Source organism: Nerophis ophidion, linkage group LG25, assembly GCF_033978795.1.
Source record: "Nerophis ophidion isolate RoL-2023_Sa linkage group LG25, RoL_Noph_v1.0, whole genome shotgun sequence".
Classification (NCBI taxonomy): domain Eukaryota; kingdom Metazoa; phylum Chordata; class Actinopteri; order Syngnathiformes; family Syngnathidae; genus Nerophis; species Nerophis ophidion.
In genome coordinates, this window is record NC_084635.1 from 27,392,622 (window position 1) to 27,407,668 (window position 15,047).

The 15,047-nt window shown below is 38.0% G+C and overlaps 1 protein-coding gene across 13 annotated transcripts in view; it reads right to left on the reverse strand.

Annotated features, from left to right (window-relative positions):
* Positions 1 to 15,047, reverse strand: part of herc1 (HECT and RLD domain containing E3 ubiquitin protein ligase family member 1) — a 179,255-nt gene that overhangs the window by 97,123 nt on the left and 67,085 nt on the right. For 12 of the 13 annotated variants that reach the window (XM_061886987.1, XM_061886982.1, XM_061886988.1 and 9 more), the window contains exons 23-26: positions 12,966 to 13,308; positions 6,790 to 6,910; positions 6,634 to 6,682; positions 807 to 1,078 (exon numbers count right to left, since the gene is read on the reverse strand). In XM_061886987.1, the coding sequence (XP_061742971.1) occupies positions 807 to 1,078; positions 6,634 to 6,682; positions 6,790 to 6,910; positions 12,966 to 13,308 (785 nt within the window). The remainder of the gene's footprint in view (positions 1 to 806; positions 1,079 to 6,633; positions 6,683 to 6,789; positions 6,911 to 12,965; positions 13,309 to 15,047) is intronic. The other variant, XM_061886983.1, reaches the window with a different exon arrangement.

Sequence of the window (15,047 nt, forward strand, 5' to 3'; positions counted from 1 at the left end):
AGTGCAATACTTTTTCATAACATGGTCACTACTGCCTACCTTGTCTTTTTATATTCTTATTCCCATTGTTGCTTTTTAGTTTTTATTCTTATTGTAATATTTCTCTATTTTGTTTCAATTTAAACCCCCATTATTTACTTTTTACTTTTATTTAAATTGATCTCAACTCTGTACACTGCTGCTGGAATTTTAATTTTCCTGAAGGAACTCTCCTGAAGGAATAAATAAAGTACTATCTATCTATCTATCTATTTAGATGTTGACTGGTTATCCAGCCTTGCATTGACTCAGGCCAATATCTGTTTTTACTTGTTGGGCCAATATTGTATCTTTCTGAATATTAACACAAATCATATTTCCGATCAAACAGTACGATCATTGTGTTCATGCCATTTTGTGGCAATTTGACAACGATAAGGTCTGATTTGAACAAATTTAAAAATACTACAAGTTGAAGCAAATATTATTTAACCTTTCCCTGAGCTACTGGTAGGTCACAAACTACCTGTTAACCCCTTCTGTTTTGATGCAATTGCCTACTCTTTATTGTGGCAACATTTATTTTATTTTGAATCATTTAGCACAATACAACCTCTTAAACAATAAAACTACGTATAACTGTAATACTATTCTATTGCCCTGTCATTGGCAATAAACTGCAGTTGGCCACAGAGAAAATAAACATTTCTACAGCCTTCAATGGGTAAAATTAATTTATTTTTTGTATTTACCATTCTGGAACACAGTATTGTTGTAAAATGAATCCACTGTGTAACATGCACAACACAAACAAGTCAATAACTCACCTCTGCCCTGCTCTGCTGATGTTCCATGGCAAGAATCATGGCCTGTGGACTAGTGGACATGCTTTCTTCTGGTTCTTTGAATGCTGGAATAAGGCCAATATCACCGCTGATGAAGCTGATCATATTCTCAATAAGAGCATGAATACCAAGAGAGCGGTTTAGGTTCAGTTCTGATTCTTCATACGAGTATGCAAAACTGTAGCTGCGTTGACAACTCAGTTTTGCACGAAACCAGGACTCTGCCAGGGTGTCTTGAGCGCTATAAAGTAGACCTGAAGAAGGGATGAGTTGAGGAGAACGGTTTTAGGAGGATAAACCCATAATATCATTTGTTCGAGGGATGCATTATGTTGTTACAAGCACGTATCCCACATTCAGGGCAAAGCATTAGATTTCCACTGAACAATGTTGAAACACACAAACTCTAGTTGTTCAAGGCAGCACAGAGCAGCTATTAAGACTTTTTTTTTTTTTTAAATGAGTGCAGTTTTCCATAATACTACTGAAGCCAGTGTCAATGTAGACAATTTGATAATTCAATAATCTTATCAGGCATGACAAATCCAATTTTACACAAGGCAAGAAAGACATTTCTGTGCAAAGTAACACAATATTTTAGTTTTGTCCATACTGTTGTACGGTGTATATTGTCATGTGAAAAAATAAGTACATTAAATAATAACATTTTAACTGTTTTACACTTTTGATAAAGTTCCTATAAATAAAACAGATTTTCCAAATAATCCCAAATGTTGCAAATAATTGTGGTAAATACATATTAACTTCTGAAGGATTCTCTAGACAAAACTAGTTTGCCAATACAAAACAAATAAACACAAGGCCTTCTGGAGTAGCAACGCTCTGGAAAGCTAAGTGGTTATTTGGGTTTGATTGATTCAACCGCAGCGATTCATTTAAAAAAAAAAAAATGAAAAAAATAAAAGTATCGCATGCAAGAACAGCCTTTAAACAGTGCTGCTCATTACTCCCCTCACCTCCCAGGGGGTGATCAAGGGTGATGGGTCAAATGCATAAAATAATTTCACCACACCGAGTGTGTATGTGACAATCATTGGTACTTTAACTTAACATTTTTCAAATGTAGTATTTTTTAAATATGAAATTAATGGTCAAAATGCCATTATGCCTGTGCCAGGAACTGGGGGACAATTTATCAAACATATATTTCCATTGGGCAACAGTTTCTCCAAACCAAACTGCATTTACTTTGCTCCATTTCAAACGAACGTGTTAAAGCGGAAATTCCCTTTTTTATTTTGCCAATCGTTCACAATTATTATGAAAGACATGAAGACGGATGGATTTTATTTTTTAATGCATTGTAACTCGCAAATAAACGTGAAAAAAAATCTGTTTACAGCAGAACCAGTGGGAATCCTCCATTCCGCCCATAAAATCCAATAAATAACCATTCAAAGAGCGCCAACAATACTCCAATTACATTAGGTGATTTGAACATCAACCAAGTATTAGTGATATTGTTATTATAAGTGCTAATGCAGACAAACTAATTATAGCGGTGTCGTGATCACTACCGTGTGTCCCTATGTGTACATCATCGAGTGGTCTGCTGTTTCCTTGATTCCCTACTCCTTGGAAGTTTATTGTAGATCATAAATCATGCCTCTCACCTGGAAAAAAGATGGCTGAGGATGTAATTCGACAAGTCGGTACACTTTGACAGCCATTTAAAACGTGGAGCTGGCGAGAACGACACGAAAAGACTTGTGTACCAACTGAATTGGTTTTTAGACAATAGATCTTCTGAGAAAAAAATACTAACTTTAAACAACACAAGTTTGTTACAAGACACAAAACTTTACAATACTAGTTAGTTAGTATAGCTAATAATAAGTTTGAATAGCTAATTTCCTATACCAAGAACTCTTACACAGACAATTTTGACTTGTTCCATTGGCAGATTTTTTTTAGCTAGTTACAAGAAAAGTCAAAATTGTGTCAGTAAGATTTCTTTAAATAGGAAATTAGAAATTAAAACATATTAGCTATACTTACTAGTATTGTGAAGTTGTGATGCTCAAAAGTAGTATTTTCTTTTCCTCGGAAGATCTATTAACTAAAAACATGTCTCACTGGAGTTTGTTTAGATATTTTTACTAGAAATTCGAAATATATACTAAGTGAGATTGTGAGTTTTTTCAGTGATGGTATTTTGTGTCTTAAAGTTTATAAAAAAAAAACATGTCTCATTTCCTTTTCTTGTAGAGTCAGGTATATGGTCTACTAGAATGTTTCTTAATCATAGAGCAGCAGCCCAACAATGGCCCTAGAGTGCAAGCCATTATCTATTTCTCAGCTGTGGTCTGTATGGGTGTCTTTTTTGTACATTGGATAGATTTATTTTTGTAATAAGCCTGACCGACAGTGCATCCAGAGAGTATTCACAGCGCTTCACTTTTACCGTATTTTGTTATGTTACAGCCTCATTCCAAAACGGAATAAATTCATTTTTGTCCTCAAAAAATCTTCACACAATAACCTATAATGACAATGTAAAAACATTTGAGGGAAATGTTTCCAAATTTGTGAAAAAATACAAACGGAAGAAATCACATGTGCATAAATACTCACAGCCCTTGCCATGAAGCTCAAAAGTGAAATCAGGCAAATCCTGTTCAACTGATCATCCCTGAGATGTTTATAAAGCTTAATTGGAGTCCACCTGCGGTATATTCAGTTGGTTGGACATGATTTGGAAAGTCGATGTATAGAAAGTCCCACACTTGACAGTGCATGGCAGAACACAAATGAAGTGGAATTAATTTTCTGTAGACCACTGAGACAGGATTGTCGTGAGGTACAAATCTAAACTGAGCGAAGACCAACAACCTGATGGGCACTCTGTCAGAGCCACAGCATTCATCTGTAGAAAGAGGAAAACCTTCCAGAAAGACAACCATCTCTGCAGCAATCCACAATTTAGGCCTGTATGCTGAAGTGGGCAGACAAAAGCCATTTTTTTGTAAAACGTTTGCCAAAAAGCATCTGAAAGACTCTCAGACCACTAGAAACAAAATTCTCACATCTGATGAGACAAATATTGAACTCTTTTGCATGAATGCCAGGCGTCATGTTTGAAGCAAACCAGGCAGCGCTCATCCCCAGGCCAATACCATCCCTATGGTGAAGCATGGTGGCAGCAGCATCATGCTGTGGGGATGTTTCTCAGTGGCAGGAACTGGGACACGAGTCAGGATAGAGGGAAAGATGAATGCAGCAATCTATAGAGACATTCTCGATGAAAACCTGCTTCAGAGCACTCCTGAACTCAGAATTGGTTGACAGTTCATCTTTCAGCAGAACCACGGCCCTGACCACACAGCCAAGATATTAAAGGAATGTCTTCAGTAGTCTGTAAATGTCCATGAGTGGCCCAGCCATAGCGCACCAACGCTTCCCATTCAACCTGATACAGATTGAGAGGTGCTGCAAAAAAGAATGGGGTAACTGCCCAAAGATAGGTGTGCCAAGCTTGTGGCATTGTCTTCAAAAAGGCTTGAGGCTGTAATTGCTGCCAAAAGTGCATAAACAAGTTTTCAGCGAGGCTGTGAATACTTATGTACACACGGTTATTTTATATATAATGGATTTGCAAAAAAAAATTAAAAATCCTTTCACATTGTCATTCTGGCGTATTGTGTTTAGGATTTTGAGGACAAAAATAAATGCATCCATTTCTAGGATAAGGCAGTAACATGACAAAATGTGGAAAAAAATTAGGCACTGTGAATACTTTCTGGACGCATTGTTAACCTTCTTTGGATTGTTTGTGTTTTGTGTTAAATAAACACTTCCCATCCAACCTGATGGAGCTTGAGAGGTGTTGCAAAAAGGAATGGGCAAACTGACCAAAGACAGGTATGCCAAGCGTTTGGCATTGTCTTTAAAAATACTTGAGACTGCAATTGCTGCCAAAGGTGCATCAACAAAGTATTTAGCAAAGGCTGCGAATACTTATGTACATATGATATCTTATTTTTGTTTATTTTTAATACATTTTCTAATATAGTCACATAATAAAAATAAAAAAATTCACATTGTCATTATGTGGTGTTGTGTGTAGGATTTTGAGGACAAAATATAACTAATTCCTTTCTGGACAATATATTGAAAAAACATGAGGCGCTGTTAATACTTTCCGGATGCATTGTAAACCTGGTTCGGCTTCGTAAAAGTATGCATTGGTTTGTGTTTAGCTCGGTTGGTAGAGTGGACGTGCCAGCAACTTGAGGGTTGCAGGTTCGATTCCCGCTTCCGCCATCCTAGTCACTGCCGTTGTGTCCTTGGGCAAGACACTTTACCCACCTGCTCCCAGTGCCACCCACACTGGTTTGAATGTAACTTAGATATTGGGTTTCACTATGTAAAGCGCTTTGAGTCACTAGAGAAAAAGCGCTATATAAATATAATTCACAATTCACTTCACTTAAAAAGATAATCTTTGAAATGAACACGTGATTTTATATCATTTGACAAGGTTTAGACATGTTAAAATGGAATGGGCTGGATACAATCATTAACTATGCTGAGCCATTTATTTTTGGAATTTGGTATTTGATCGCTCATAATGAACTTATTTTTTAAAGGTCACTCTCTGGAACTGACAAGTGGAGCCATCAAAAATATTGTCTAAGAGTTTCATCATTTTGCATATATGCTGTATTTGGTACAGAAAATAATACAATCTTCAGTTGTTTTAGATATGTTTCTATGAAGAAATAAGAAGAAATTTTGTGTGCGTATTGGGTTGTACCAAAGAAATGTGCTTGGAATAATGCATGTGCACACTTTCATACATCTGAGATTCTTTTGTACATACAAAGTTCTCTGGATTTAAACGTAGACCATTTTCTAATCGAAGTCATTTAATACATGAGGTCCCTGGACTGGATGAGTTCGTCAACCTAAAAGAGACGTCAAAATAAAAGGGGTCGACTTAAACAAGTTTGAATGTACCACTACTGGTCATTGAAAATAAATTCCTAAAAGTTAAAGTTAAAGTATCAATGATTGTCACACACACACTAGGTGTGGTGAAATGTGTCCTCTGCATTTCACCCATCCCCTTGATCACCCCCTGGGAAGTGAGGGGAGCAGTGGGCAGCAGCGGTGCCACGCCCGGGAATCATTTATGGTGATTCAAACCCCAATTCCAACCCTTGATGCTGAAGACATAAATGCTTCATAAATCAGTACATCACCTTTATCTGTGGACACTATCTCAGGGCAAACTAACTGGCTGTTTAATCAAATTGGTTTTCTGTACTTTTGACATGACTGCTGTTTATGCATTTGCAGACTAAACAGAAGCTAATATATTATGACTTAGATAAGCACATGTCCCTAACTCTGTGAAATGAATGGGAGATGAAGAAAACAAGCTAACTAGAGGAAGAAACATGCCATTGTTTACGTGCTTGAAGCTCCTCTTGTTCTTGGGACTTAATTGCCCCAAAAGAAGCAAATAAACTAGTTATACAGGGATAAAAAGAAAGAAAAATAGGTAAGTTTGATACATAATGATAAAAACCTGCATTATGATTACATTTTATTTTCATAGCATCAGACTGTTATTTAAGACCAATAGTAGAGACAGTGACTAGCTCGCACAGATTAACGAGAAGAATTGCTTAATATGAAGCAAACCTCTGCCAATGCTTTTGGAAATGAATATAATCTGACACCATGGGGCAAAACTGGGTTACATAATAAGTATAGTATAAATAAGAAAGACACAATGATAGCATGATACGATTGACCAAAATCAACAACAAAAAAAGTTTACCTCTTTTGTGAGAGAGCGCCAAATCCAGGTCAACATTTCTCCTTCCACTCTGAAAGAGTTCATACAGCAAACATGAAGGAAATTTACTTTTTACAATAAAGACTAAGCGTAAGCACAAAAATATGTCAATATTTTGTGGGACAACATATGATGTACCAAATTATATCCCTCTTCATCAGACTCAGGCTGCGAGAGGTCCGATTCACTCCTTGATTTGATCAGCCTGCAGCTGGGACTGCTTTGCACTGAGCGGCTCTCTGCACTCAAACTTTCACTCCTGTAAAAACAACAACAGCTTTACATTACTCGTGAATATTCTCATTCATTCAGGGCATGGATTTCCCAGAGCATTGAATCGATTGCAACTGAACTGTTAGGATTATTTTATAGAATGTTTTGCTTCTCATACGAGCAAATCAGTTCAAGCTCACAGACATACAAACCCCGTTTCCATATGTGTTGGGAAATTGTGTTGGATGTAAATATAAACGGAATACAATGATTTGCAAATCCTTTTCAACCTATATTCAGTTGAATGCACTACAAAGACAAAATATTTGATGTTCAAACTCATAAACTTAATTTTTTTAAATAAATAATAATTACCTTAGAATTTTATGGCAGCAACACATGCCAAAGTAGTTGGGAAAGGGCCTGTTCACCACTGTGTTACATCACCTTTTCTTTTAACAACACTCAATAAACGTTTGGGAACTGAGGAAACTAATTGTTGAAGCTTTGAAAGTGGAATTCTTTCCCATTCTTGTTTTATGTAGAGCTTTAGTCGTTCAACAGTCCGGGGTCTCTGCTATCGTAATTTACGCTTCATAATGCGCCACACATTTTCGATGGGAGACAGGTCTGGACTGCAGGCAGGCCAGGAAAGTACCCGCACTTTTTTACTACAAAACCATGCTGTTGTAACACATAGCTTGGTATTGTCTTGCTGAAATAAGCAGGGGCGTCCATGATAACGTTGCTTGGATGACAACATATGTTGCTCCAAAACCTGTATGGACAATTCAGCATTAATGGTGCCTTCACAGATGTGTAAGTTACCCATGCCTTCGGCACTAATACACCCCCATACCAGCACAGATGCTGGCTTTTGAACTTCGCGCCTAAAACAATCCGGATGGTTATTTACCTCTTTGTTCCGGAGGACACCACATCCCCAGTTTCCAAATATAATTTTAAACGTGGACTCGTCAGACCACAGAACACTTTTCCACTTTGCATCATTCCGTCTTAGATGAGCTCGGCCCAGCGAAGCCAGCGGCGTTCCTTGGTGTTGTTGATAAATGGGTTTTGCTTTGCACAGCAGTTTTAACTTGCACTTACAGATGTAGCAACCAATTGTAGTTACTGACAGTGGTTTTATGAAGTGTTCCTGAGCCCATGTGGTAATATCCTTTACACACTGATGTCTGTTTTTGATGCAGTACTGCCTGACGGGGTCAAAGGTCCGTAATATCATCGCTTACGTGCAGTGATTTCTCCAGATTCTCTGAACCTTTTGATTATTTTACGGACGGTAGAAGGTTAAATCCCTAAATTCCTTTCAATAACTCGTTGAGAAATGTTGTTCTAAAACTGTTCGACAATTTGCTTACAAATTGGTGACCCTTGACCCATCCTTGTTTAGGAATTACTTAGCATTTCATGGAAGCTGCTTTTATACCCAATCATGGCACCTACCTGTTCCCAATTAGTCTGCACACCTGTGGGATGTTCAAAATAACTGTTTGATGAGCATTTCTCAACTTTATCAGTATTTATCGCCACCTTTCCCAACTTCTTTGTCACGTGTTGCTGGCATCAAATTCTAAAGTTAATGATTATTTGCCACAAAAAAAACCTGTTTATTAGTTTGAACATCAAATATGTTGTCTTAGTAGCATATTCAACTGAATATAGGTTGAAAATGATTTGCAAATCATTGTATTCCGTTTGTATTTACATCTCACACAATTTCCCAACTCATATGGAAACGGGGTTTGTAGATTGGACAACTCAAGTCAGAATCTGGTGCCTGATCATAAGTATTTATTGGCTACAAGAGACTAAAAATACAGTTGCTATCGATAATCAGTGACCTGAGAGCTCCATACCTGACTATTGTGTTTAAATAAAATGTTAAAAATAAATATGGCACATTTTCTGTAACTTATTTTGTGCAAAACAAGACAAATACTGCAAATAGTGTTAATTTGTGAAATGTATACATAATAAAGTAAAAGGTGTTACACAAAGGAATAATGTGTTTAATTTGCAACACGTGTCACCACATATTGTTCGAGGGAAAAACTGCAGCATTGATACTGCTTGATATTGGTATCGGAAATTAAGGCCTGTATCGAACATCCATAGGGTCATAGTTTTGTCTCTAAGTATATACAATCCAAAATGATCCATTTAGTTGATCATTTAGTAAGTCAATGAGACATACAGTATGTTGCATTGCATATCTGTCAGATAAAATGTCAATGATTGTGATTTAAATACCTATGTATATATGTGGCTAGTTTATTTGCCTTCTTTATTATTATTTAATGACTTTCGTACATTTTTGCTTCATAAACTGATCACACATTCAATTTGTGCCTAGAATGATGAAGACAACATTTTGCAATTAAAAGAACTGATGACAGTGAAGTAACTTTCTATGATGCTTGTCACCTCCCCATCAATCTGCACTAGGACTCTACTGATTTTTAACCACATTTGATTTTTGTAACTAAAGTCAAATGTATAGTTACACGTTTGTGTCAATTTTAAACATATGTACAGCTAATTAGTCAGCAATTTTCGGTGACTTGGGTATTAGTGTGCATTGCACTTCGGAGTATCATACAGTGCTTACTTGATTGTGTTTAACTCCCTAATGTCTGTTATGACAATGTCAGGCAAATACTTTTGCATACATATTTCTAAAATATTTTAGTGCCTGGTTTAGAAACGAGTTGAGTTATATTTGATGCCATAATACATATAGATAGATAGATAGATAGATAGATAGATAGATAGATAGATAGATAGATAGATAGATAGATAGATAGATAGATAGATAGATAGATATACTTTATTTATTCCTTCAGCACAATCCCATTCAAGATCAGACAAACATTACAGGGTGACAGAACAGGATTGCTGACGGGTCTGCCGACTTCCGGCGCCCCTTACAAAAAAAGGTGAGATAAAGGTAAAAAAAAAACAAGGGGGGGATGGATGGGAGAAAGTCTGGGCCTCTGGAGAGGGGGGTGCAGACTGAGGCCAAAGGGAAAAAAAACAACTTATAGCCATAGTACACATCCCTCTTACATGTGTGTAAGAGGGAAACATCAAATATCAAAGAAAACTAAGGACATGTAAGACATTAAAGCAGCGGAGCTGATACAACCAGACACTTCTACATACAGCTATGATTAAAAAGTAAAAGAAACAAGTACACTGTGGTGGCCTCTGCGGTGTTTGTTCCACGCCATCGTCTGCAGGGGTGGAGAGAGTATACAAACCCTGTTTCCATATGAGTTGGCAAATTGTGTTAGATGTAAATATAAACGGAATACAATGATTTGCAAATCCTTTTCAACCCATATTTAGCTGAATGCACTACAAAGACAAGATATTTGATGTTCAAACTCATAAACTTTATTTTTTTTTGCAAATAATAATTAACATAGAATTTCATGGCTGCAACATGTGCCAAAGTAGTTGGGAAAGGGCATGTTCACCACTGTGTTATATCACCTTTTCTTTGAACAACACTCAAACGTTTGGGAACTGAGGAAACTAATTGTTGAAGCTTTGAAAGTGGAATTCTTTCTCATTCTTGTTTTATGTAGAGCTTAAGTCATTCAACAGTCCGGGGTCTCCACTGTCATATTTTACACTTCATAATGCGCCACACATTTTCGATGGGAGACAGGTCTGGACTTCAGGCGGGCCAGGAAAGCACCCGCACTCTTTTACTACGAAACCACGCTGTTGTAACACGTGGCTTGGTATTGTGTTGCTGAAATAAGCAGGGGCCTCCATGATAAAGTTGCTTGGATGACAACATATGTTGCTCCAAAACCTGTATGGACCATTCAGCATTAATGGTGCCTTCACAGATGTGTAAGTTACTACCCATGCCTTGGGCACTAATACACCCCCATATCATCACAGATGCTGGCTTTTGAACTTTGCGCCTATAACAATCAGAATGGCTGTTTTCCTCTTTGTTCCGGAGGACACCATGTCCACAGTTTCCAAAAACAATTTGAAATGTGGACTCGTCAGACCACGGAACACTTTTCTACTTACCATCAGTCCATCTTAGATGAGCTCGGGCCCAGCGAAGCCAGCGGCGTTTCTAGATGTTGTTGATAAATGGCATTCGCTTTGCCTAGTAGAGTTTTAAAGGCCTACTGAAACCCACTACTACCGACCACAAAGTCTGATAGTTTATATATCAATGATGAAATCTTAACATTGCAACACATGCCAATATGGCCGGTTTAGTTTACTAAATTGCAATTTTAAATTTCCCGCAAAGTGTCCTGTTGAAAACGTCGCGGAATGGTGACGCTTATGTTGACGCTTATATTGACGCGTGCGTGTGACGTTATTGGTTGTAGCGGACATTTCATCCCAGCACCACTTACGGTTAAAAGTTGTCCGATTTAATCGCATAATTACACAGTTTTCTGGAATTCTGTGTTGCTGAATCTTTTGATATTTGTTCAATTAATAAAGGATACTACAAAGAAGAATGCATTTGGTGGAAAGCGGTGTATTTCGGCCGGCTGTAGCAACAAAAACACTGCCGGTGTTTCTTTTTTTGTTGTGAAGCTTTAGAGTGGAACAGAGCGGTCCGGCGAACACGTTTGTCTACCACATGTCAACCGGCAAGTTTCGTTGAGAAAATTATGGTAATAAGTTGGCTTTTACCGTAAACATGAGCAGAGCTTGTGTCGTTCTTCCTGCAGCAGCTGTCAAAGAGGCAGCTGCGACTTTCTTGGCTCCTCCATGGCTTCACTCTGAGACACTGGTGGTCACCACACCCCTCCGACTTTCAGGTATGACTTTATAATCTCACTAAAACAGTAGTAACACAATAATCAGATAAGGGATTTTCCAGAATTATCCTACTAAATGTGTCTAATAACACCTGAATCGCCCCTGCCCTCGTCTTTTATTGTCTTCTAGTCCTTCACTTTCGCTATCCTCATCCACAATTCTTTCATCCTCACTCCAATTAATGGGGAAATTGTCGCTTTCTCGGTCAGAATCGCTCGCGCTGCTGGTGTCTATGATTGTAATCAATGTGCAGATGTGAGGAGCCCTCACACCGCTGACGTCAAGCGCACATCGGCTTCTACTTCCGGTACAGGCAAGGCTTTTTTAATAGCGACCAAAAGTTGCGAACTTTATCGTCGATGTTCTCGACTAAATCCTTTCAGCAAAAATATGGCAATATCGCGAAATTATCAATTATGACACATAGAATGGAGCTGCTATCCCCGTTTAAATGAGAACATCTCATTTCAGTAGGCCTTTAACTTGCACTTACAGATGTAGCAACCAACTGTAGTTACTGACAGTGGTTTTATGAAGTGTTCCTGAACCCATGTGGTAATATCCTTTACACATTGATGTCGGTTTTTGATGCAGTACCGCCTGAGGGTTCAAAGGTCCCTAATATCATAGCTTACGTGCAGTGATTTCTCCAGATTCCCTGAACCTTTTGATGATTTTACGGACCGTAGGTGGTAAAATCCCTAAATTCCTTGCAATAACTTGTTGAGAAATGTTCTAAAACTGTTCGACAATTTGCTTACAAATTGGTGACCCTCGCCCCATCCTTGTTTGTGAATTACATAGCATTTAATTGAAGCAGCTTTTATACCCAATCATGGCACTCACCTGTTCCCAATTAGCCTGCACACCTGTGGGATGTTCAAAATAAATGTTTGATGAGCATTTCTCAACTTTATCAGTATTTATCGCCAACTTTCCCAACTTCTTTGTCACGTGTTGCTGGCATCAAATTCTAAAGATACTGGTAATTTGCAAAAAAAAAAATGTTTATCAGTTTGAACATCAAATCTGTTGTCTTTGTAACGTATTCAACTGAATATGGGTTGAAAATGATTTGCAAATCATTGTATTCCCTTTATATTTACATTTAACACAACTTCCCAACTCATATGGAAATAAATATATATATATATATATATATATATATATATATATATATATATATATATATATATACACATATACACACACACACACCTGGTGGATAGATGAGTTGTTGTAGTTTTAGTCTATACTAGCAGACTAACCTGGTCATGAAGCTCAAGCAGTCGTGTGTTCCAACAGCAGTTTGTCCCTCCTCTTGGTTTTGCCTCATCAGCTCGCCCAAAACAGGACTCACACCCAAAATTAACAAGGCACAGCGGTGGATCACAGAGTTACAAGCTGCAGTGTACAAATCCTGGCCTTCTGGGAGAACTGTACTCCCCATTCTCCCCTCCAGAGATAGACTGGCATCTTCTTCTGCACCTGCACTGCCTTCTGCTCCTCCGCTTCTGGACACTGAGCTAGAACCTAGGCCTGCGTTGGTGGTCCTCTCTCTGTCCCGACTACGAGCTACGTCCCGTGCTGAGAGGAAACATTGAAAGATTTCTGTGTTGTGCAACATGCACATACACATATAATACTAGGTTAGACGATAAGCAGCAGCAACACAATTCTTCATTAAAGTCAGAATTGCAACACATTACACATGCATGTACATTTTAGTATGATCAAACAATTACCTAACCCCATGCGTGTAGTGTAAAAATAAGAATTGTTTGTGTGACCGACCGGAAGCCTTGTAGAGTTAACTGTGAATAAGTACTGATGTGTATGTGTCTGTGTAGTGAGCAAGTTATAGATAAAAACACCCAGTGAGCAAGAGTAATGTTCAAACATCCAGTTTGTAGAGTCAAGAGACAGAACAAACTGAAACATGTAGGATCTACATTATCGCATGACAACCATTACATGAGCTGGACAATTACATACTACTTGTTTGTCATGTCCAAATGACATCAACATTACTAATATGTTATCTACCAACATAGAGTCAAACTTGTGTTAGCGGTCACCTGTTTAGGGCGGCCAGAAAAACGTCCCCCCAAGAGAAAAGTAATGTTATAAACCTTGTCGATAACAGCAACCTAAAAGTTTTTTATGCTCCGTATACCAATATGCAAATTTGCTGCAATGACGCATGATGTTGATATATGACCACTAAATTTCATCATGTGCATTTGCGTTGCCGATGTACTGCATGCTACTCCAACACTCACCAGCTGCATGCAGCAGCAGCTCCGACTCCACCAGACAGACTTTTTAGAATAAACTTGCTATGATAAAATGTATTTTGTGCTTTCTTCCATAATGTTCAAGGTGTGAGTTTGTCATGACAACCTGCATATAGTGGCCACCTGTCTATAATGGCCACATTTGCTTTTCATACATCTGACCTTTTGTAGAGCAGAGAAAATTAAAAATACTGTTTTTAAAAATGATTGAAGATCTACCCTGTACAATTTTTCCACCCAAAAAAACAAGAGTTGAAACAAATCATTAAAGGCCTTCTGGCCGAAGATACTATTGACAAATGTCTAGAAAAACAATCATTCCCACTCACATTTGCAAACAGGCAAAATAAAACAGACCTATAGCAATAACAGTATTGAAAGAATGGCGAGCCAAAAAGAAGAATAAACAGCATGTGGGTACAGAATGAGTTAATTAATCTATTACAGTGGTCCCTCAACAAGTATTTTGAGAGAAGAGCAGTCTCCTGGCTTTTTGTTATGCTTTAAGTTGCAAGCATAATTTGAGTTACGAGCCACCCTGCCGCTAGATGGGGTCGCTAATGCTACAGTGAACGCAGAAGACAGAACTGTAATTGATGTCCGTGTAGAGGACATCATGTCCTCTACAGTGCATGATGTCACGCGCACGCGTCATCATACCGCAACGTTTTAGCATGATACTTGCACGCGAAATTTAAAATAGCAATTTAGTAAACTAAACCGGCCGTATTGGCATGTGTTGCAATGTTAAGATTTCATCATTGATATATAAACTATCACACTGCATGGTCGGTAGTAGTGGGTTTCAGTAGGCCTTTAAAGGAGCTGGTCGGATCTCTCGGTGAGGTGCCCCGATGCAGTCAGTCAAATTTTAGAACTGTCTGCATTACTTTATCTACGATAAATAAATCGATTATTGACATTTACTAATCCATTCTATAATCGTCCATGTCCGAATTGCAATGCATCTAAAGATTGATTGTTTCCCCCACCTCTACAGACCATCCTGACCAGCTGTGTCACAGTCTGATAAAGGCATAGTACTGGTACTGT